This window comes from Juglans microcarpa x Juglans regia, chromosome 5S, assembly GCF_004785595.1.
Source record: "Juglans microcarpa x Juglans regia isolate MS1-56 chromosome 5S, Jm3101_v1.0, whole genome shotgun sequence".
NCBI lineage: Eukaryota > Viridiplantae > Streptophyta > Magnoliopsida > Fagales > Juglandaceae > Juglans > Juglans microcarpa x Juglans regia.
The window spans coordinates 5,388,456-5,409,137 of record NC_054603.1 but is presented as its reverse complement, the minus strand read 5'-3'; the positions used below and the strand labels follow the sequence as shown (position 1 = coordinate 5,409,137).

At 36.3% G+C, this 20,682-nt stretch overlaps 2 protein-coding genes across 2 annotated transcripts; one reads left to right on the top strand and one right to left on the bottom strand.

Moving 5' to 3' along the window:
- Positions 1-1,301: 1,301 nt before the first annotated feature.
- Positions 1,302-6,843, top strand: LOC121267376 (trihelix transcription factor ASIL1-like). Its single transcript, XM_041171246.1, has 2 exons — positions 1,302-2,660; positions 6,553-6,843. Exons 1-2 carry the CDS (start codon positions 1,802-1,804, stop codon positions 6,564-6,566), a joined length of 873 nt encoding a protein of 290 aa, XP_041027180.1. The 5' UTR covers positions 1,302-1,801; the 3' UTR covers positions 6,567-6,843.
- A 1,919-nt stretch (positions 6,844-8,762) lies between these two features.
- LOC121267377 (protein LIGHT-DEPENDENT SHORT HYPOCOTYLS 10-like) lies at positions 8,763-19,302 on the bottom strand. Its single transcript, XM_041171247.1, has 2 exons — positions 18,565-19,302; positions 8,763-9,005 (listed from the first exon to the last, which is right to left on the bottom strand). Exon 1 carries the CDS (start codon positions 19,143-19,145, stop codon positions 18,594-18,596), a length of 552 nt encoding a protein of 183 aa, XP_041027181.1. The 5' UTR covers positions 19,146-19,302; the 3' UTR covers positions 8,763-9,005; positions 18,565-18,593.
- Between the last annotated feature and the right edge of the window lie 1,380 nt (positions 19,303-20,682).

Here is a 20,682-nt window from a genome sequence, read left to right as displayed (position 1 = left end):
TTCCTTCCAAAAGTAGTTCTCCAAAATAAGAAGAAAACTATTATCTACATAAATATATTACACAAAGTAAATTCATAAATTGATATGATTTTATGGGATTTGTTATATATACTTTTATAATAAAAATAATTTTATAATCTAACATACCACATAAAGTCATATTAATTTGTGATATGATTTTTGTGTAATTTTTTTATATCTAAAGTATTTTCCAAATAAGAAATAACTATACCACATAAATATGAGAGATATTTATTATAAGAGAGATATTATTATAGAATTTTTAAAAACTTTTTAAATAAATATTGTAGTTGGCCACCAAAGAGAGACTGAGGGTGGTTTGGATATTTAAAATACTTAAGTATATCTTTAAATAATAATAAAATAATTTGATTTAAAATATTTTATTAGGTTTTAAAAATGAGAGAAAAAAATCGATAAGAATATTATAAATTAAAATTTTGTTTGAATATAATAATTAGATGAAAAAATTATAGATTTGAATTCGAAAATTATTTGTGTTTGAGAAGGAAATATTTGAAAATACTTGAAAACAGTTGTATTCCCAAATGGACTCTAGGCCTTGTTTGGATGGTCAAATGAGATAGGATCAAATATCTGTAAATAATAATGAGATGATTTGTGAATAATAGTAAAATAGTTTGAGTTAAGATTTTTATTGAGTTTTAAAAAAAGAGAAAAAAATGAATAAAAATATTATCAAGTTAAAATATTATTATAATATAATTTTTGTTTTGTGATTTGAAAAAGTTGAATTATTTCTTATGTTTTATATGAAAATTTAAAAAAAATTGTAATGATTAGATAAAAAAACATGAAAGATAAATTAAAATATGTTTATGTTTGAATAGTATTTAAATATTGAGATAAAATGAGGAGAGATAAACTACGTATCGGACGTAATTCAAAATATTCATTCAGTTTAGATAAATGATAGTTGCAATCGTGAGTGTGCAAGAGTCGCGCAATCACTTTGAAAAAAAAAAAAAATACAGAATCCACGTAAAAAAAATTAATTTTTTAATTATAGACCTCACTTTTTTTAAAATAATTGCATGATATTTATGTACTCTACGATTATACATAATATTACTCTACAGTCTATAAACATCTAAATATTACATCATATTTTATCACAATTGAGGTGGGCTAAATTTCAATATAATCAAACTGAGTTGGATTATAATAAAATTCAGATAAAAATTCAATCTCAACGTGATTCGTTTAAGCAAAGGAAAGAAAGAAAATAAAGATGAGTAGCAGGAGAAGTTGATCGTCTGGTCCACAGTGTGGCAGACACTGCATTATATAGCCTCGTGGGTAGCACCTGCGGCTCCACTAGTACTAACATAGTAACTGCCATCCCAACGGAACAGCCGAGAGAGACAGAGACAGAGACAGAGACAGAGACAGAGAGGCCCACGTGAACCAACCAATCCAAGGTACATAAGTTACAAACCTCAGTTTGGAGCTCAATTCAACCTTCTTGCCAGCTCGACGGGACCGGACCGAGCCGAGCCGATTCCATCGCAATTACATCGGCCCAAAGCCGATAGCCCAAATGGTCGATCCTCTCACCTCACGCGCCCGCCCCGGCGACCCCTCAACGGCTCGACCGTACCGTATGAACCCCAAGTCTTACGGCTCATGCGCCCGGCACTTCATCGCCGCCTGATTTTTGTTTCTTTGCTTTGCCCTCATTTCTCCTTTACCCCCTTAAACCAACCATCCTCCCCCGCTCCCACCCGAAACTATAGTCACCACCACCGCCTGGCTCCCGATGGGTGACCTTACCGATACCCTCTCGCCTCCGTCGACGACCCCACCGGCCGCTGCTCACTCCCGCCCCTTGCCGGTCCGAGAGGACTGCTGGAGCGAGGACGCCACCTCCACTCTGATTGACGCCTGGGGCCGCCGTTACCTCGAGCTTAACCGGGGGAACCTCCGTCAGAAGGACTGGCAGGACGTGGCCGACGCCGTCAATGCCCTCCACGGCCACACCAAGAAAACCCACCGTACTGACGTCCAGTGCAAAAACCGGATCGACACCATCAAGAAGAAGTACAAGATCGAGAAGGCTAGGGTTTCTTCCTCCGACGGAACCCTCGCCTCTTCTTGGCCTTTCTTCGAACGCCTCGACCCTCTCATCGGATCCAACGTCTCCATCAAAAAACCACCTCCGCAACCGTCTCCGTCCTTGTCGCCTTCTCCGCCGGTGGCCGTCCCTCTCTACAACAAGAAAACGGCGCCGTCACCATCTACTGCGCTGGTGGTGTTGCCGCAGAAGAGGACGGCTTCGGCGATGGACGAGGGGTTTTTCAGGAGGAACTACTCAGCGATGGCGGCTGCGGCTGCTGCTTCGGCGGAAGATGACGTGGAGGATGAGGATGAGGAGGAGGAGGAGAGGGAGAGCGAGGAGGTGGAGGAGAGAGAGGGGATGAGGAGGCTGGCGAGGGCGATAGAGACATTCGGAGAGGTGTACGAGAGGGTGGAGAGGGAAAAGTTGATGCAGATGGTTGAGTTGGAGAAGCAAAGGATGCAGTTCGCTAAGGACTTGGAGGTGCAGAGGATGAATATGTTCATGGACACGCAGGTTCAGCTTGAGAAAATCAAGCGTGGCAAGCGTTCTAGATCCAACGGTACGGGAAATTTATCATCTTTCTACGATTTCTTTTCTTTCTAATTCATAGATTTTGGATTTGGGTAGAATATAGATATGGATCTATAATGGAGCAGTTTTAAATCGTAAGCACAATCCGGTATTCAAGATTATGTATGTTGTCAAAACTCATTGACTGGTGAAACTTGATGACTCGAATGGTTTGAGGAAGCTTTACATCTTGAAGGTTTTAGGGAACTGTCCCCTTGATTGTTTGTTGGTGAAAAAGAGTCATCTTAGGCGGTTTTTAAATGCTCTAAAGTAACAATTGCAATGACATGGCGTTTATAATTTTTTACCATGAAAGCGGACGCTTTCCTTTTTCCTTTTATTTCTCGCTTTGCTAGTTTGAATGAAAAGGTGCTCATTGTTTATTAATTATATGAAAGAAGTTAACTGTAAGGTCACTGCACTTGAAACAGAAAATAAGCCAATTGTGAAGTTGGCATTCTCTTTTATCAATTGTTCAAGCATTTTGGGCGTCAAATGTAAGTGAAAAGGTCTTGGTTTGAGTTACATTTGTGTCTTTGAGGTTCCAGAACCCCCATGATAGGGTATTCTTGAGGCACGGACCTTGTTTTGAGAATTAGTGATGAGCTTTTGGGCCTTGAAGCATAATAGCTGCTTAATGCATGCATGTTTCATATTACTTTTGCTTGTTCTTAGAATTCTATGGCATCTTACTGATAGGGTATTTGTGAGGCACGGACCTTGTTTTGAGAATTAGTGATGAGCTTTTGGGCCATGAAGCATAAGAGGTGCTTAATGCATGCATGTTTCATATTCGTTTTGCTTGTTTTCAGAATTCCATGGCATCTAACTGTTTAGTCAGTTGTTCTCAGTTTGTTAAGGAGGGATCCTTTCAATTAAATGTCTTTTATAGGTTGGCGAGTTGGTCCTGGATTTATGCTTTGAGAATGAGTCTACTTCTGGAGGCTTGAAATGATGGTGTTAAATCGTATGTGGAATTGCCTGGACAGGATGTAGATTCATGAATTTCTAGGGCTTCTCTGTTTTCTAGTTAGGTTGTTCTCTTGTATACTTCATACTGGGGTAACACTGTTTTCATTTTAAATATCAATAAAATTTACCCTATAAAAAAGGATGGAGATGTGCATGGTCCGATTATTTTTATAAAAAAAATTATACAATAAAATCAGGGTTTTGAAAGCACTGGAAAATTTTATTCTTCTTTTTTTTTTTCCCCATTGAATAAAATATTTTGATAATTATAAACTCTAAAGGAGAAGTTCCAGCACTAAGGTGGTTGGTGTGGTAAGGTAAGCAACTCCTTTTTCGAAGAAGAGTGCCACCCTTCTTTCTTCGTTCGAGCATTCCATAACTTAGTGAGCACGGTTATTAAATCTTTTTGTTGAGCGTTTTGGCATTGTAAGATATGGTTGATAAGAACTGTCAACAAGTACATTCTGCATTTAGTAATGGCACAAAAGACTCACCGTTCGAGTTATGTAGGATCTTTTGAATTGCAAATCTTTGAATTCCTTGGAGGGAGCGATACCCAAGTGTTGGGAGTAACTTTTTTTATATTTTTTACTAATATAAAAATTTATCGAAACTAGTTAATACCCAAGTGTTGGGTCAAGCTTATAAATTCAAATTAGTTGAAATGGACTGCAGAAAGAGATGGTGACCCAATGTGTATGAGGTTGTTATTCTAGGAGATTTCAGCTTCCTCTGAGAATTATGAAATGGATATTCATCTGCCAGATTTTGTAAGTTGTACTCTCCTTACCTGTTTTAATACAGTTGGTTAGTCCGTGTTGAACATGCATCACAGTCCTACGTGGTTTTTTGCGCAGTAGTGCAAATAAAGGTTTTAGTGTCTATGTCTATGCACAAGGTTGGGTGGGGTCACTAAGTTCCAAAATTCAGAGGTCTTCATCTGAGAAACATCCAGGAATCAGGATGCTGATTGGTTAGGAGATTGTCACAAGGAATGCATTTTGTATTCTCTTGAGTCGATCAAGTAGCTTGTCCTGTTCTCAGATATTTGAGATTCAGTTGATTAGGGCCAGGGCTAATGTATTAAATTAACAGCAGGTTTGGGGTCAGAAATTTTCACTATTATGCTGTTATTGTTCTTCTAGTCGTACTTCATACAAAGTAGACCCATTTAAGTGGGTTAGCAATTAACCTTCCACTGGGATGGGGTTGGTTTTGTTAACCAGCTTGGAGGTGCGTTTTAAGATGTAATGTCTAAACTTGAGTTGTCTACTTTCTTTCTTTCGTTTTTTTGTTTTGTTTTTTTGTTTTTTTTTTTTGGGGGGGTTGCACTGACCTTAGGTTGGGCTGGAAGAACTTTGTCTCAAACCTGTCTGTTGCCTTTCACAGTGGGCCTAGCAAATGCAATTTCCCCGTGGAGGCACTGTGGTGAGATATGGAAACAATAACCAGTATGTTTGGCATGCACTAAAAAAAATTGTCGTAACTCTCCCATCTGGATGGGAAAGTTGCCTATCTCTATTAGTTGGAATGGAAATATTCTGAGGACATGAATTAACTCCCATTTCTGTGGTGACCAAGGAGCAAGTCCAATCAATTTAACTATATTTTTTAACACAGAATATTGAATTTGTCTGTGCAGTTTGTGGTGAATTCTATTATCTCAATTTTAATTTTTTAATAATGCCAGTATATTTGGACTAGGAGTTTATGAATAGGTACATACTCCCTTTTTTCTCTCCCCACTTTTTTATATGTTCAAGTATTATTGACTGCTTTTCATATTCTATTGATTTGTATTCTGGGGTGAAATTGGTAACATGATGATTTTAGTTATATGGTTGAATGTTGATAGGTTTCACATTATGTAAAGCGCCTTATGTTACTGACTGTCTGGAGATAGATAATAGCTTTTTTTTTTTTGGTAAGTAAGAATAAATATATTAATACGAATGAAATAGGCATAGCCTGAGTACATATAGATAATAGCTTGTAATGATATTTGCTTTACAGTTTGGTTCTCTCGAATACATGAGGCTGTTAGTGATGTTACTGGGCATTTCATTGCATGGAAAACCTCACTTACGCATCATCGACGTTGTTATGGTCATTCAAAATGCACTCACATACTTTAAATACTTGTTGAGCACTAGAAAGAGTTGAAACTGTTGCTTTCAACGCCAATTGAGTAATAGGAAGTGAAACAGTTTTTAGCATAAAAAAATTATCTAAAGGCACTTTCCTCATCTTTCTTGATTTTTACATGGATGTTAAAAAATGGTTTAATTCTCATGCAGGATACTTTTACCCGTTGAATCATTCTAGGACTAAAAGAACTTTGATCAACTTAAAGAAATAGTTGCCTTCAGTTATCTTACCATGTTGATGTTAGATAGCTCAAGTGCCTTGGCATGTACAACGCACAACATGAAGTTCTTAGCATGAACAATTTCCTGTTATTTGGAATTGCATGAACAATTTCCAAAATGGATAAACTTAAATCCTGTCTTGGGGTACTCCTTGTTTAGTTCATCTGCTCTGTTAACCAAAGTGACAGATTTATACTATGATAACCAATATAATAGCTTGATATTGGGCGTCCCTTTCCTGGATAATTAGCCTGGCACTGGAAGATCATGGTGTGTTCATGCCAGTATGCATTTCACATATGAAAATGGCAATTGAAAAACATAACTGCAGGTTTCTGAGATATGTTGCTGGTTTCCGTTGGGTTACTCATCGGCAATTCTGGATTGATTTGGTACCTATTGAATAAGAAGCCTATATAGGGCGTATACCGAGTAAAGAAGCAAGTTACTCCTAGAGTCTTCATTGTGCCTGCTAGTAGTCTTACATATATGTTTTCATTTCCTATCTGTGATCAGTTTCAGTTCTGAATTTTGCTGCAGATTTATACAGTTAACAGCCTAGCCATGTGAGGGACAGCTTTGCCTGGGAAGCATGTGTAACATCTCGAATCGACAGTTGCGACGAAGTACATAATTGTTCTGGCTGATAATGGCATCCGAAAATCTCCCGCAGATGAATTTGTTAAGAGTTATGTGATGTCCTGTTAATATCTGGGACATTTTTTTCCCTTTCTTTTCTCTATCATATAAGTTAATTGGGCGGCTGCACTAGGCCTGAATGTCGTCCAATGTATTTGATTCTAACTGTAATATCCTCTTGATTTTGAACTAGTTTCAGTTTTTAGCTTGATTTTTGTCTAGCATTAAATGAGAAAATCACCCTTCAATCGATCTAGTCTCATGATCGAAGGTGACAACCTAGTCAACTACTTTTTCCTCCATTGTCCTTGTCTAAGTTGTCTTATTAAAGCTCGAACTAGGTCAGGGACATATATCTCTTTCGTGGTTATACGAATGTAGTGGACTCTCTCTCTCTCTCTCTCTCTCTCTCTCTCTCTCTCTCTCAGCTGCGATTATGCATATATATATATATATATATATTCAGTTAGTTGTTCATGTTTATAAATATCGAAGAAAAAACTCCTTAAAATGAAAACAATGATAACTTTATTAATGGGTTTTAGGAAATTTGATTGTATTATGATTACATTTACTAACTAACGTGTACAATTTCTTCAGGGTTGTATTAATCTAATGTAATTACAACGTCCAAGCTTCCTAGAAATAGTTAGCATGCATGCCAACTCCTAGCTAGCTAGTAATAGCTATTTCGACTTTTCCCAATGAAATAGTCGTTCTACTTACTAAACGTGCCGGCCTAAACATTACAATTAATACAAACTTGACAATTCGATATAAAAGAAAAAAATTATAATAATAAAGTCTTATTTCAAATATTAAGCCAAAAAACTTAAAGCACTGAATTAATATAACTGAAATACTCGTGAACAAAATATGACTATCTGGTTACAATAACTTCTTAGCATTCAAAAATAAATTAGCTTTCCAATAAACAGTTTCTATACGAATCCAATCTTTTCGCATCGATCTGAAGTTTTGCATCGTTCAAATGCGGTCGATATATGGTTCATACATCCTTAAATGCGCGCACGCACACGACAAACACTATCTAATACATTTTTATAAAAACATTATTATTATTCTTCGTAATTAGTGCGTATTCTTCATAACAATGTATATATATAGTTGTCGAGACGCAATTAATATATATATATATATATATATATAAGCAGTTTTCTAAAACTGATCTCTTTGTTGAGGGTTTAGGGAACAGTAGTAGTACTGGAACATGCAGTATATATGTAATTAATTATCTAAAGGCCGAGAAATTCTTTGGACTGAAAATTAAACATAAATTAATATGATGAAAATATTCCAACATGCATCAGCTTAATTACGTAATCATCATCTATATATAGTCTGCTTCCCCTATCATATATATATATATATATATATATATATATATATATATATTCTAGAGAAATATAGATCATCGCTTTAATTAAAAGAAGTACGACAAGCGAACTTTATCCTTAATGATCATTAATGTTTTGTACGTACGTCAGTCGCGTGAGAATCTGATCAAGAATACGAGATCAAGACTTTTTATGTTTTAGTTTTCCATATTCATCAAGTCCTATTAACTAGAAAACTGTACGTAGAGGTCAAATTAGGAGTATGCATTTGGTTAATTATTATTTATGTCTTAGTTAGAATATTTTTCTTTAACCCACAAATTAGAATTTACAATTCATGACTAAATTAATCTCTTGAATCTTTTTGCCATGCACATTCGGTTGGATTTCAGAGCCCTTTTTTTTTTTTTTTTTTTTTTTTTTTTTTTTTTTAAATAGGTTTACAATATAATTAAGCTGGGTTGCCCATAAATTAAGGCATGTTCTGTATATATATACTTGCTGCATCCTAAACAATCTCTGGAGTGAAAATGTTCATGTGATATATATATATATATATATAGTATATTATAAAGGTGATCGATCATGATATTGTGATGCCAAGAAGTATATGTATATACAATACATATATATATATATATATATATACATACAGGTACCATGTCATGTAATACTGTTGCCTACTTTTTAAAAATGTCTACAATATTGCAATATATATAAGAACTTTTAAAGGAGGTGTATGTTTCTAGTAAATATTTAAAATACGGGCTGCATATTATATGCGCTCTGAGACTAGCTAGCTATAGCCTTGCTTTCGCAAGATTATTCAGAATTAGACTCTTAATTACATACATTAACTCTTTTCAAATGAGAGAATTAATCATCATGATCATCGATCATCATGTCCCGCAGCTGAATCTCGATCTTATAAATATTTGTTTTTCTGTAACCCGCCTACTTCCCATTTTCATCTGTCGATCGACCTGTTGTTTGACCCTGCAAAAGTTATAGTACTTTTTCCTTGGATGAGTCTGCAAAACTACATTCAATATCATTATATCATATGGCACAAAATGATACCAGCTCTTAGGGTCGGTTAATTTGTAGTCTTTTGTGGGCATCCAGTTTTAACTTTCAAGATCAAAACCATTAATATAAGAAACAAATGCAACTTTCTCAACAGCCAACCTAGAAAGATGGTTTAATTTATGTGTTTCTGTTCTAACATCTGAACTGCATACAATATATTACACCTTTTTAATGAAGCAATACATGATGATCAGATGCATGTACGGAAAAATGCTTGTACTAAGTACATGCAGATATCTTTTACATTAAGGGGTTAAGTTGTCTAGACCGATCTAGTACTAGTACAGAGGCTAATTAATTCGACCTAGCTAGTAATTAACTAGTGGAAAGAAGCATGATCATGAGCTTTTGCAGATTTCAGGATCGTGTCTGATGTCAACGGGTTAGCTGAGCATAATCTATTACTTATCAGGGAGTACTTAATTAGGTTTACAGTTAGTTTTTTTGCCATGATATTCGAATCTCCGAGCTTATAAAACCCATATTTCAACTCTGTCATCAACATGAACTCCAAAAACTATTAAGAAACCTTAATGCGGAATCCAAGCATATCCAGCTTGGCCAGTAAAATAATGAAAAATGCAACCAAAGCTGCAGCTTCAACCCCAAACCTGAAACCGCAGCACTCCCTCCTGCTCTGCTCAGTGCTCACCTCACCTGGCCGGGTTGGATATACAAAGGCTGTCCATCGATTACAGCGAAAGGAGACGTATATATATATATATATATATATGGACCCCTTTTCTGTTTTCCCCCAACTTTTTCCTTTTAGCCAGAAGTGCTAGTACGTACGCAACATATATATAGTCCTGGTGCTGTGTGCATATCAATGAAAATCTCTTCGACATCAAGTGTTTATATGCTTTTCGTTTTTTTTTTTTTTTTTTTGATATATGGTGCTGCTATGTAAACATATCCTATATATTCGCATGCATGGCTGATCTGGCCTGATTATTTCCGAGCCATAATTTTAATTACCAGATCATGAATACATGATTAATTAGAAGCTAGCCTGCTAGTATATGTGAGGAATAATTACCAGATGAAGCACATTAAGAACGAGCTAAATCATTATTTTTTTAGTGACTACGAACTTTAAAGTAACAAAAATATATCTAGAAGTCTCAAGGATTAATAGCTGTAAATACCTATTAATTAATAATATAATACTTGATTACCAGCCTTCTAATTTGATTATCGTTATAGTGATTATGAACGAGCAGCATATATTGAAGTTCACTAGATCTTTACCTAGTACTATATATCTAGGCCTCATTGATCAGTACTGTACCTTGCATTAATATTCCTTGTACAAGCATCAACCTCATTACCTTTGAAAGCTATTAATTCCCAGCCAACACGTACGTACCCGCGCAATTAAAAAAGGAAAAAGTTCCCCCGAACCCCCTATTTCAAGGGGAAGTTCCCCCACAAACTGCTGACCGACTTGACTGCGTGCGAGACAGCAAGTCGGGAAGAAAGTGCTTATGTACAATATATTGTGATAGAAGAGCATCATTTACGACATTTCAAATCAATGTCTTTTTTCAATAACACGAGGATCGGTTCGAGTTCAAGTTCTATTGATAACCGACGTAACTGAAATAGTTGAAAGTTTGTGCAGTAGTTGGTGTTATCTAATCCCCTGAGGGGAACTTAGGGGGTAACGATCCGATCTAATTTGTAACCAATAAGCTATAAGTTCCCGATGTCTTCAATACATTCAGTAACTGAAGCATTTAATGGATCTTTTTAATCAGTGTAGGAATACATAACTACTCCTCTATTGAGTTCTTTAGTGCAGTCTTTGATTTTGTTTTTAGATGGTTTCTTTCTATTGGTGTTCCTACGTAACCTCCTACGCCCGCCCCCCCCCCCCCCCCCCCAAAACACCTAGGAACATAAACTCCAACTCGCAAGGGCGAGGGCTGTCTACCAGCTCTAATTCACCTTTGGTATACCCGGAAGCCTTTGTTTCACTCAGAACATCAACACACACCTCAAATACTTCCAATAATTTTCTAAAATCTCCTTCGAGGAGAGCAACCTCTAGGGAAGATGAAGAAGAGAGAGGCAAGAAATGAAAGGTAAATTCTTGATTAAGATTCAGCATGCATGTCATTTTAAAAGGGAAAACCCACTACATAAATTGGACTAAATGGCTTACCGTATTTAAAGAACATAAAGACAATGGGCCAAAGCCCGACCCACAATTACTTAAGTAGATACTACTAAGGTCATAGGCCGTTACAACTCATACCGAGCCCATCATGACTTCGATCCACAATTGTTGAGATGAATTGAAGTGTGACAAACCCTTTCTCTTCAAAGTACCTTGCCTACAAGGTACAGACGTGCTTCTTGGATATGAATAGTTTGCAGCAGAATATTGAGTTGTACTAGCTGGATTTCTAACCTTCCTCCATTGTTCAAGAGCTATGGCAGCTGTTGCTGCCCCATAATTTTTGTACCGCAACATTGAGTCAACACTGTTACCAGGCCTTGCAGTAACCCCTTGGATACCTTGAGGAACTTGTAGATGAGATGAGTCATAGGAATCCTAAAAAACAACATGACCTGCCATTCGTTAGCTTCAACACTAGCTCCATAGAGATTCCCATGAACAACAGCACACTCAAGGAACTTGCCACCCTCTCTCTCTCTCTCTCTCTCTCTCCATAGCATTTCGTTCAGTGAAGTGGTGATGAACTCCTTCCCTCCCAATGCCCTTTGGAGCCCACATTGTATGGCTCACAGAAAATCCATACATAGATGAGAATTCCTTCACGAGCATAGATATTTGTTTACGCTTACCTACTCTAAAGGGACCACTAATAATAGCTAATTTGTCAGCACTGTCCCTCTCACCCTTGCTCCAAGCAACAACTTCCTCCCCAATATTTTTCTCAGTTTCCTAACAAATAGGGTGCCCACCTCAAGAAACCATATGCAATCATCTGGCGTAGAACCTGACACAATAGGATTCACCAATTCACCTCTTGTTTGGTAAAAAATATGAATTCCAAGTAATCCGAGTCAAGAACGGGACCTTATCAAATTTTACCCTTCTTTCAAGCATTTCATCAAATAGCTTCTGAGTGCTCAAGTTTTTTCTATCTTTTACATCAAACATTCTGATTCTCTCAACAAACCCACTTTACATACTAATTCCACTCATCAACTCCAAAGGCCCAATTCCACAAGCACCATCCCTTCAAGATTGTTGTTGTTAAGACCCAAGTAATATAAATTCCTCAAATGCACATCCATTTTTAGATTAAACTTTTTAAGAAAATTGGAGGTGGAGAAGGCTTGGCATAAACCAACACCTAATCCTTTGGCCTTAAAGCCATCGGCATTACCACAATACCACACCCAAGAAATAATATGAGAGAAACCTAGGAAGCTTTGCATCCCAACAAATGAGCATCAAGTAGTTTGGGTGTCTCTCTGATCTTGGAAATCAGAAGGGTATCCATTCTAGATCCAGTTCCGCTTCCTAGAGAATGGCACACTTGAAATACCTCAGTATTATTCCCATTTTGGATCGAACTCAATGACACGACATGGTGATTGCCTGCCTTTTCACCTTCTCGATTTGAAAGGATGACCAACTGGAAAAGGAGGAGAAGCTTAGTTTAGGACGCCATGGCCATGGGTTTCTGTGACCCACTGGTGAATTTTGGGCTTGCTTTGGCTACAGTAGCAGGGTCACCTGTGAGGTCAGAGACGGAGCCACCAAGCTTCAGCTGAGTAGAGAGAAGGGAAGCCTCCACCAATAGCTTTATCGTTGTGAACTCTACGTAGGCTACAAGAACAAAGACCGGGAGGCAGGGTTCCAGATGGCGCTGCAACAACTCTAGGCAGCTATGAAGGTGGTCCTCATTGGAGGCCTGGTTCGTCGAAATGCTATGGAGGTCTGATATGGTGGAGAGGAACAAAAATTGTGGCTTGGGCAAAGGCTTTGGGTCCATTTTCAGACGCGATTTGGAAATTCTTTTGTTGTAGTCTTGGTGTAGGGAATATGAATTGAGAGAGAAGGTGTACTCTTTAGCCATCAGAGGTGTCAAGAAGCATCATAGATTTTGGATGGGCTTCCACGGAGGATGCCATACCAGACGTGGCCCTTTATTTGAAATCCCTAGGAAGATTGTTTTAGCAGTAACTAGGGCTGTAAAAATAAACCGAAGAACTGGAGAACTAGCCCGAACCGGCCTGGACCGATTCCTCCATTTTAAAAATCGGTCAAAACCGGTCCGGTTCCGGTTTTAGGTTTTCCGGCACTGGATCGGATCGGCTTTTCTATATATATATTAATTAAATTTTAATATTATATATAATATTTTTTTATATTATATATAATCTTATATAATATATATAATTATGTATGAAATAATGTTATATTATAATTTATAACATAAAATTTAAATCTTAAACATGAGCATTTGTTTGATCATATGCGTTAAATATAAAGTATATATATTAATTACATTTTATGGCCAAATAAATTATCAACATATTCATTTTGATAAATACATTAGTAATACTATACTAAAATAAAAATAAAAATAAAAAAATGGATCAAACCTGTAAAAACGGAGTTACCAGTTTAGGAAGAAAACCGGTGTGGTATCGATTCTTAAAAATGCAAAACCGATATACTTGTTCGATTCCAAAATTAGTCCAAAATGGGACCAAACCAGACCGGTTACACCCTTAGCAGTAACCGATACCTTGGTAGGTTGGTATCTGATGGTGCGTTGATTTCAACACGATCGCGTTGCCACGCCCTTGCGCAAGAGTATGTGATGGCAAGATCCATCCCAAGCGCTAGATGTTCTCCTTTTCCGGCCATCACATGATTTTTATTGAGTGCGGCCATTGAAGGAGAAGTGAGATCTGGATGTGGGGACTTAATTTCGGATTTTCGAGAACAGAGGGAAGATGAATCTCAGTGGGATTACCCTCCTTAGCTCGCTCTTCCTCTTCCATTAACGCACAAAGTTGTTCCTCCAGATTGTTAAATTTTTCTTTGAAATCCTTCTTGCCATCAATTACAAGTTGATGGAGAATTCTGAGTTTTCTTAAATTCGTTCCATTGACTCTTTGATTTTGTTGAGGGATACAAGAATTTCTTTCATTTTAGCACAAAGATCGGTGTATCTCTGATACCACTTTGTAACACACCTCAAATACTTCCAATAATTTTCTAGAATTAGACTCCTTCGAGGGGAGCAACCTCCAGGGAAGATGAAGAAGAGAGAGAGGTAAGAAAGGAAAGGTAAATTCTTGATTAAGATTCAGCATGTCGTTCTAAAAGAGAAAACCCACTACATATACTACAACTTGTAGCTAACTAATGGCCATGGCTCAGACACTAAATTGGGCTGAATGGCTTACCGTATTTAAAGAACATAACGACAATGGACCAATTAGGCCCGACCCACAATTACTTAAGTAACTACTAATAAGGCGACATGCCGTTACAACCCATATTGAGCCCATCATGACTTCGATCCACAATTGTTGAGATGAACTGAAGTGTGACAAACAATTCGCTCAGCATTCGCTTCGCTGTTTCTCTTGCCCGACTTGCTACTTTGCACACATGCAAGTTGGTTCGAAGGGGGATTCGAGGGGAACATCCCTTGACCCCCTCCCAGAGGGTCCCTCTAAAAGGAAAAGAGTTGGTGCCTCAACAGTGAGTGAGTATTCCAAGTAGGAACAAAGCTCCCTAGATACGCACTCATTGTTGAGTCTTTTTCCAAAAGCCATTTTTGCTATTTTTGTACTGAGTAAGACTCAGGCCCTCAGAATTTTGATACATATAAAGCCATCGTCACAATATAGTGTAGCACCTTATTACATTTTGGCACCCTTTTGATAGACAAATTATAATAAGAACTCACTTTAGTGTCGTAATTAAACCCAGCCCGAAGGGTTTAAAGCCACTGTCTTCAAAAGTGAGTTGGATGACCGCCTTCTTGTTGCCAAAACACATTGTTGGATTACTCCCTCTTTATTATATCAAGGAACCTTTATGCTAGTTCTCCTAAGAACGCGTTACCTGTTTGGATACATTCTTTTTGTCTAGCATCTACTCGATCGAATAAGGTCTTCAGAAAGCTTGATCCACACTCAGAATGGTTATAACCATTCTCGTGGACAAGGGTGAGATCGGTTACGTACATCCTCGTAACATAGCTGTTAAAGCCAAATGTTGATATTGTTGCTTTCTGAAACTAGGAGAACGAATAACTTTGTATAACCCGTACTAGAGCGAGAAAAACTTACTTAGCCAAATGATATTCTAAACACATCATCAACTAGCTAATTGAAACTAATTCAACCAAATTAAATCAGTATTTTAATATATCTGTAAGGCGGAAGGCATCGGGAAATTATCCAAAAGCATAATAATCTGATCATCATGAGTAGGTAGATCAACGCCAAATTAACTTGTGGGATCGAACTAATATTATAATAAGTCAAATAATTTTACTATATTGAATGTATAGTTTTCTAGCTATATATATGATCAACAATATATACTGCAAGAATTATAGAAATTAATGAAAGCAAGATAAATTATTTTTTAAAGGAGGCCATGCTGATGCAGGCTCCGATCCTCTAATAACCAACCTTTATGTTATTTCATTAGGCGCCGTAGGCGAGCTAAGTATAGTAGATCCAACCTATATATATTTTATCCATAATCTATTACGTCCTATACAATTTTTTAAGTATTTTCTTTGTATTCTTTTGAGTCACCTCATAATTTTATAATTTTATTGGGCTATCTCAACCCTCAAATATTAAAAATAAAAAAAGCTTTTCATTGCATTATATATATTGCTTTTATTACCCATATATTTATATATATATATATATATATAATTAGTACTACAACTAACCCACTCCATTTTTTGCAGTTAAGATTTTAAAAAGAATTTTTAATCTGAAGGCAAAATGCTTCCAATCATTTATAAATATTACTAATTCAATAGAGAATACAAAAAATCTCATATATAGTGGTTATTGATTTCTCATTACTTGTACGTCTTTATGGTTTTCCCATCACTTAACTGATCTTGTTTCATTTTATTACAATGTTTATAGAAAAGAACATTCATCTTATTATAGCTATTGACTCTTAATTTGTTTCTTACCGGCCTATTGGCTTCTTCACCTCTTAAGGCTTTGTTTGGCAGCTGGATTTTTCTTAGACTGCTTTATTACTATTCACAAAGAGTTCACTACTATTTACAAATTATTCACTATTATTTGTAAACTATTTTAGGTAAAATCTAATTAAGATACTTTAAACATCCAAAAGTAGCCTACTATATATAACTTTTTGTATTCTTATCAGTTAATTTTAATGTTTATTGAGATATGAAAATTGTTAGTTCTCAATATTATAAGATTACTATTGGTGCATTTTAAAATTTTAAAATTAAAAATCTTAAACAATTAATAGATAGATAAATTAAAAATCTATCGCATGGAATCAAGAAAGAAGGACAATGGTGGTTCCACCAATCAAGAAACACCTAAGCTAGCTAAATAGGAATTTTCAAAATATAATATATAAGTTTGGAAGATATATATATATATATATATATATATATATATATATATACACGACCATTAATTCATGATAAACTGGGTCCATCAGGTCGAGCAAGCGGAGAGGAATGCTAAGGGATCAGTACTTGAGTTTTCCTGCATCATTGTGAAGAGTGAGATCATTGATATATATATATATATATATATATATAGTTTGGGTCTTTAGTTAATAAGATCAATTTGTCTCAGCTAGGTTATATTTTTATCTAGCTACCGGCTTAATTGATTATTCAATGAGTTGGGAAATGCTTGGTTCACGAGGATATCTCACAAAATAAACTTATTAAAGTGAATTTACAAAGACGTACATGATCACAAAAGTTCATTTTTTTTTTTTTTTTTATAAAGTAGATATAAACCTAGCACTTGATCTCATGATTTCGGTTATAAGAGATATGATATTTGTGGTTTATCTTGATTAATTAAGAGTCATATATATGACTATTAGGCTATATATGGATTTATACTTTTATTTAAGGAGCCAGCTTTGAGCTAGCATTGATAAAATCAAGTCTAATATTTGAAGGAGGGCCAAATTCCTCTAATAGCCAGGATTTATTTTCTTCCATTAAGCAATATATATATATATATATATATATATAGATGAAATCTGCATAGAAAAGATCCAACCTATTTTTCAGTTGATGGCCGGTCCCATATATAAATGTCATTTGTGGTGTCAGCTGGTGTTCATTGGTTGTGTGGCCCTACATGTCAAATAACTAATTAAGCATGATCTCTGCTTGATTAGAAAAGTGATCATCAGCATGATCAAGATCAAAGTGTAAACACGAGTGTGTGTGTGTGTGTATACCTAATTACTTCGAAAATATATGGGACCGGCCATAAACACGAGTATAGAATATATTTATCTTCCTGATCTTGGTTTCAACTTGAAAATATGGTCATTAAAGAGAGTTAAATGATATATAGGAAGTAAATAAACAGTTTAAAAATTAATGATTAGAAGAAATACACACACACACACACACCCCTAGCCTGAAGACTCAAGCTCTTAGCTAATTGCACTCAAACACAATTACCGGGGAAAAGGGGACAATCAACCAGTATATATATAAGAGTCCAGGGCAGATGTACAGTACAATTTGGATACTTTCGCACCTATATTAATGGAGAAAGCTGATCGATCAGGAGGAATTAATGTATACATATGTTGGTTTCTAAATCATGATCGCATGTATTTAAATATTGTTTATACTTTAATTATCCCAAATAAATAATTAAATGACATGCAACTAATTATGATATATGGCATAGTCATCCATGCATGGGGCACACAAAATCTCACTGAATCAGAAAAGTGCCAAAACAAGTAAAAAGTAGGCGAGTGAGACATATAATTCTACAAGAAAAACTGTCTTTTCCGGCGATTTTAGGGAGCTCCAAGAGCATCTAGAGTTTTTGCATGATTAGAGAGAGAGAGGGAGCAAGAGCTCATCGAGGGAGCATAGACGTTGCCCACTCCAATCATGGCATGATCTAATATTAGTGAGGGTTGGTACTAAAGCTCTCAAGCTACCACAGTTTTTCCAGCCTTGTAACTTTGCTTAAGAGTATATGCAGATTAGGGTTTTGGGATCTGGGTCTAGGGTTTTAAGAAAGAAATCTGAACCTATGCGACCCAGTAACGTGTCAATGTCTCCAAGTCATGTAATTGTCCAGTATTGAATTGATCTCTCCGGTAACTGTTTGGATCCGATCCATTATTACTTAGTTTTTTTTTAATGATCACGAAGGTGGTTTTTATGCTCTGTAAACAAGATTTCCTAAGCCAACAGCGCTATTTAAATTTAAGTATTATTTCGAGGAAACTTACCATTAATCCGAAGATCTGAGCCAAGGAAACTAAGCAGCTTGCTTCGAAGCCTTTGTCTCGTCGGTGGCCTTAATTTGATTCCTTTTCTTCTTTTTCTTCTTATAGGGAATACCTCTTGCCTTAGCCTGACACTCCTTAATTTCACGCAAATACACCCGAATAGCTCCGTTCCCAAAAGGGTTCGTCTCCGGTGAGCCTCCATGCTCCTCATATGCAGCTCTGAGCCGTCCGATTAGTGCGTCCAAGCTCCCCCAAGCTTGTCTGAGAGGACATGTGCAATGAGCAGGCGGTTCAGGCTGGCCAAAGAAGGCGCAACTATGTAAATGAACCTTGGTCTTTCCGAACTGGTCGAGGTACCTAAGGAAGTCCAAGACATGGTTGAAGTTGCACTGAGAGAGAGAAACTGGGGGTGCTTGATTCCTCAAGTACTGCCCAAAAGTGTTCCAGTCTCGCCGTTTCTGAGACTCATACCGGCTCAAAGGCGCTGCCTGTTGCTGGTGCTGATGGTTGCCGGTGGAGGTGGTTGCTGCCGATCGTGATGTCGACCCTTCTGCGGAATCGTTTCTTCTGTCTCCTGACATGATAATTGGATGGGAATTGTTCTGTGTGCTTTTCTGGCAAGGAATGGCAGCGAAAAAAGGGGGAATTCAGGTGGTGAAAGAATGGGGATAGTGCAGAAGAGAAAGAAGAAAATCACTTCTTGGGGTCTATCGAGGAGACATGTCATGGGCCCTATGAAGGTGCTTTTGTTCCTCTCTCTCTCTCTCTCTCTCTCTCTCTCTCTCTCTCCATCAAGAATCAAAGCACTATATGCACTAACCCTATTTTTATTAATACAATTAATCTACAATTATCGTATGCCGTGCTCATCAATTTAATCATAGCGTCATCATTTGCATGTTGATCATACATCCTTTGGAACTCAGTGACTCGGAAGTCGGTGCAAATTATAGTCTTGAGTTAGTGCAGTGAGTGGACTCGGTCCTACATACATGTGTGTGTATGGCTTCATTTACTCGTACCATTCTAATACCAATTAAATAAAATCATATTTTGCAAGAAATTAATAAATTAAGGCTACACTGAAAAAGTAATATTTAGTATACCACAATCCATTCATCAGTCATCACCACTAATAAAGTAATGATGGGTAATTATACAGAATGATCTATATATACATTATAAAAGATATTGCTAGGTTTCCCTTGGTTTTTTTTATTATTATTATAGCTTTGGTGGAGTATTACTATTAATATTATTATTCAAACACTTGATGTCTTTGTCTGTGTCCCTTTTTTCAAGATTTACTTTGAAGGAGCATTCAAAAGTAGGGAATATCAGAGGTATCTTAAATCCTGCTCGAATTTCTAAGCTCTATGTCAGTTTTTCCCAGTGCAAGTACATGCATGCCAGATCAAACGCTATATAGCATTTCGTATTCATGTGCAAATTCATGTTTTACTGTTCTACATCATATATAAACAGTAAAATAATTTGCACATTTCCTCTGCAAACCCCATGAATTCATCCGTGTGCACACGGAAATTGTTTGAGGTGCGTGTGGTTTGGAGTTAGAAAATATGAGATGATTTTAGATAAAAGTTAAAAGTTGAATAAAATATTAATTATTATTATTATTATTAGTTTGAGATTAAAAAATATTAAATTATTTATTATATTTTATATAAAAATTTAAATAAATTATAATAATAAAATGAGATAAAATAAAAACTTTCTCTATTAAAATGGTACTAAAGTTTAAAAGAGATGGAAACATTTTTGTATATTAAATTATTTCTTTTTCTTTTCCGGAAAACTAATAAATTGCAGTACTATGGAATCAACTACAAATAAAAAAGTTTTCCATTTTCAGCCAAAAGTAACGGGTAAAAATAAAAAGTAATAATTCCCTTACAGTGATAGTACAACGTGTACGCACACACACATATATATATATATATATGTGTGTGTATTATCAAGGTTGAAAAACAAATGACACCGAAAAGACCGATTGATGAAATTCGAGGGAATCTCTGTGGATGTTTCCAACACACAGTCTGATCAGTGTCGCTGCATGATGCGTTCATGTCATATTGCTCTTTGGAGTTTGGTGCTGTG

What these genes read in the sequence shown, in the direction of transcription:
- LOC121267376 (XM_041171246.1), top strand. Translation starts at nt 1,802, where the DNA reads ATGGGTGACCTTACCGATACCCTCTCGCCTCCGTCGACGACCCCACCG.
- LOC121267377 (XM_041171247.1), bottom strand. Translation starts at nt 19,145, where the DNA reads ATGTCAGGAGACAGAAGAAACGATTCCGCAGAAGGGTCGACATCACGA.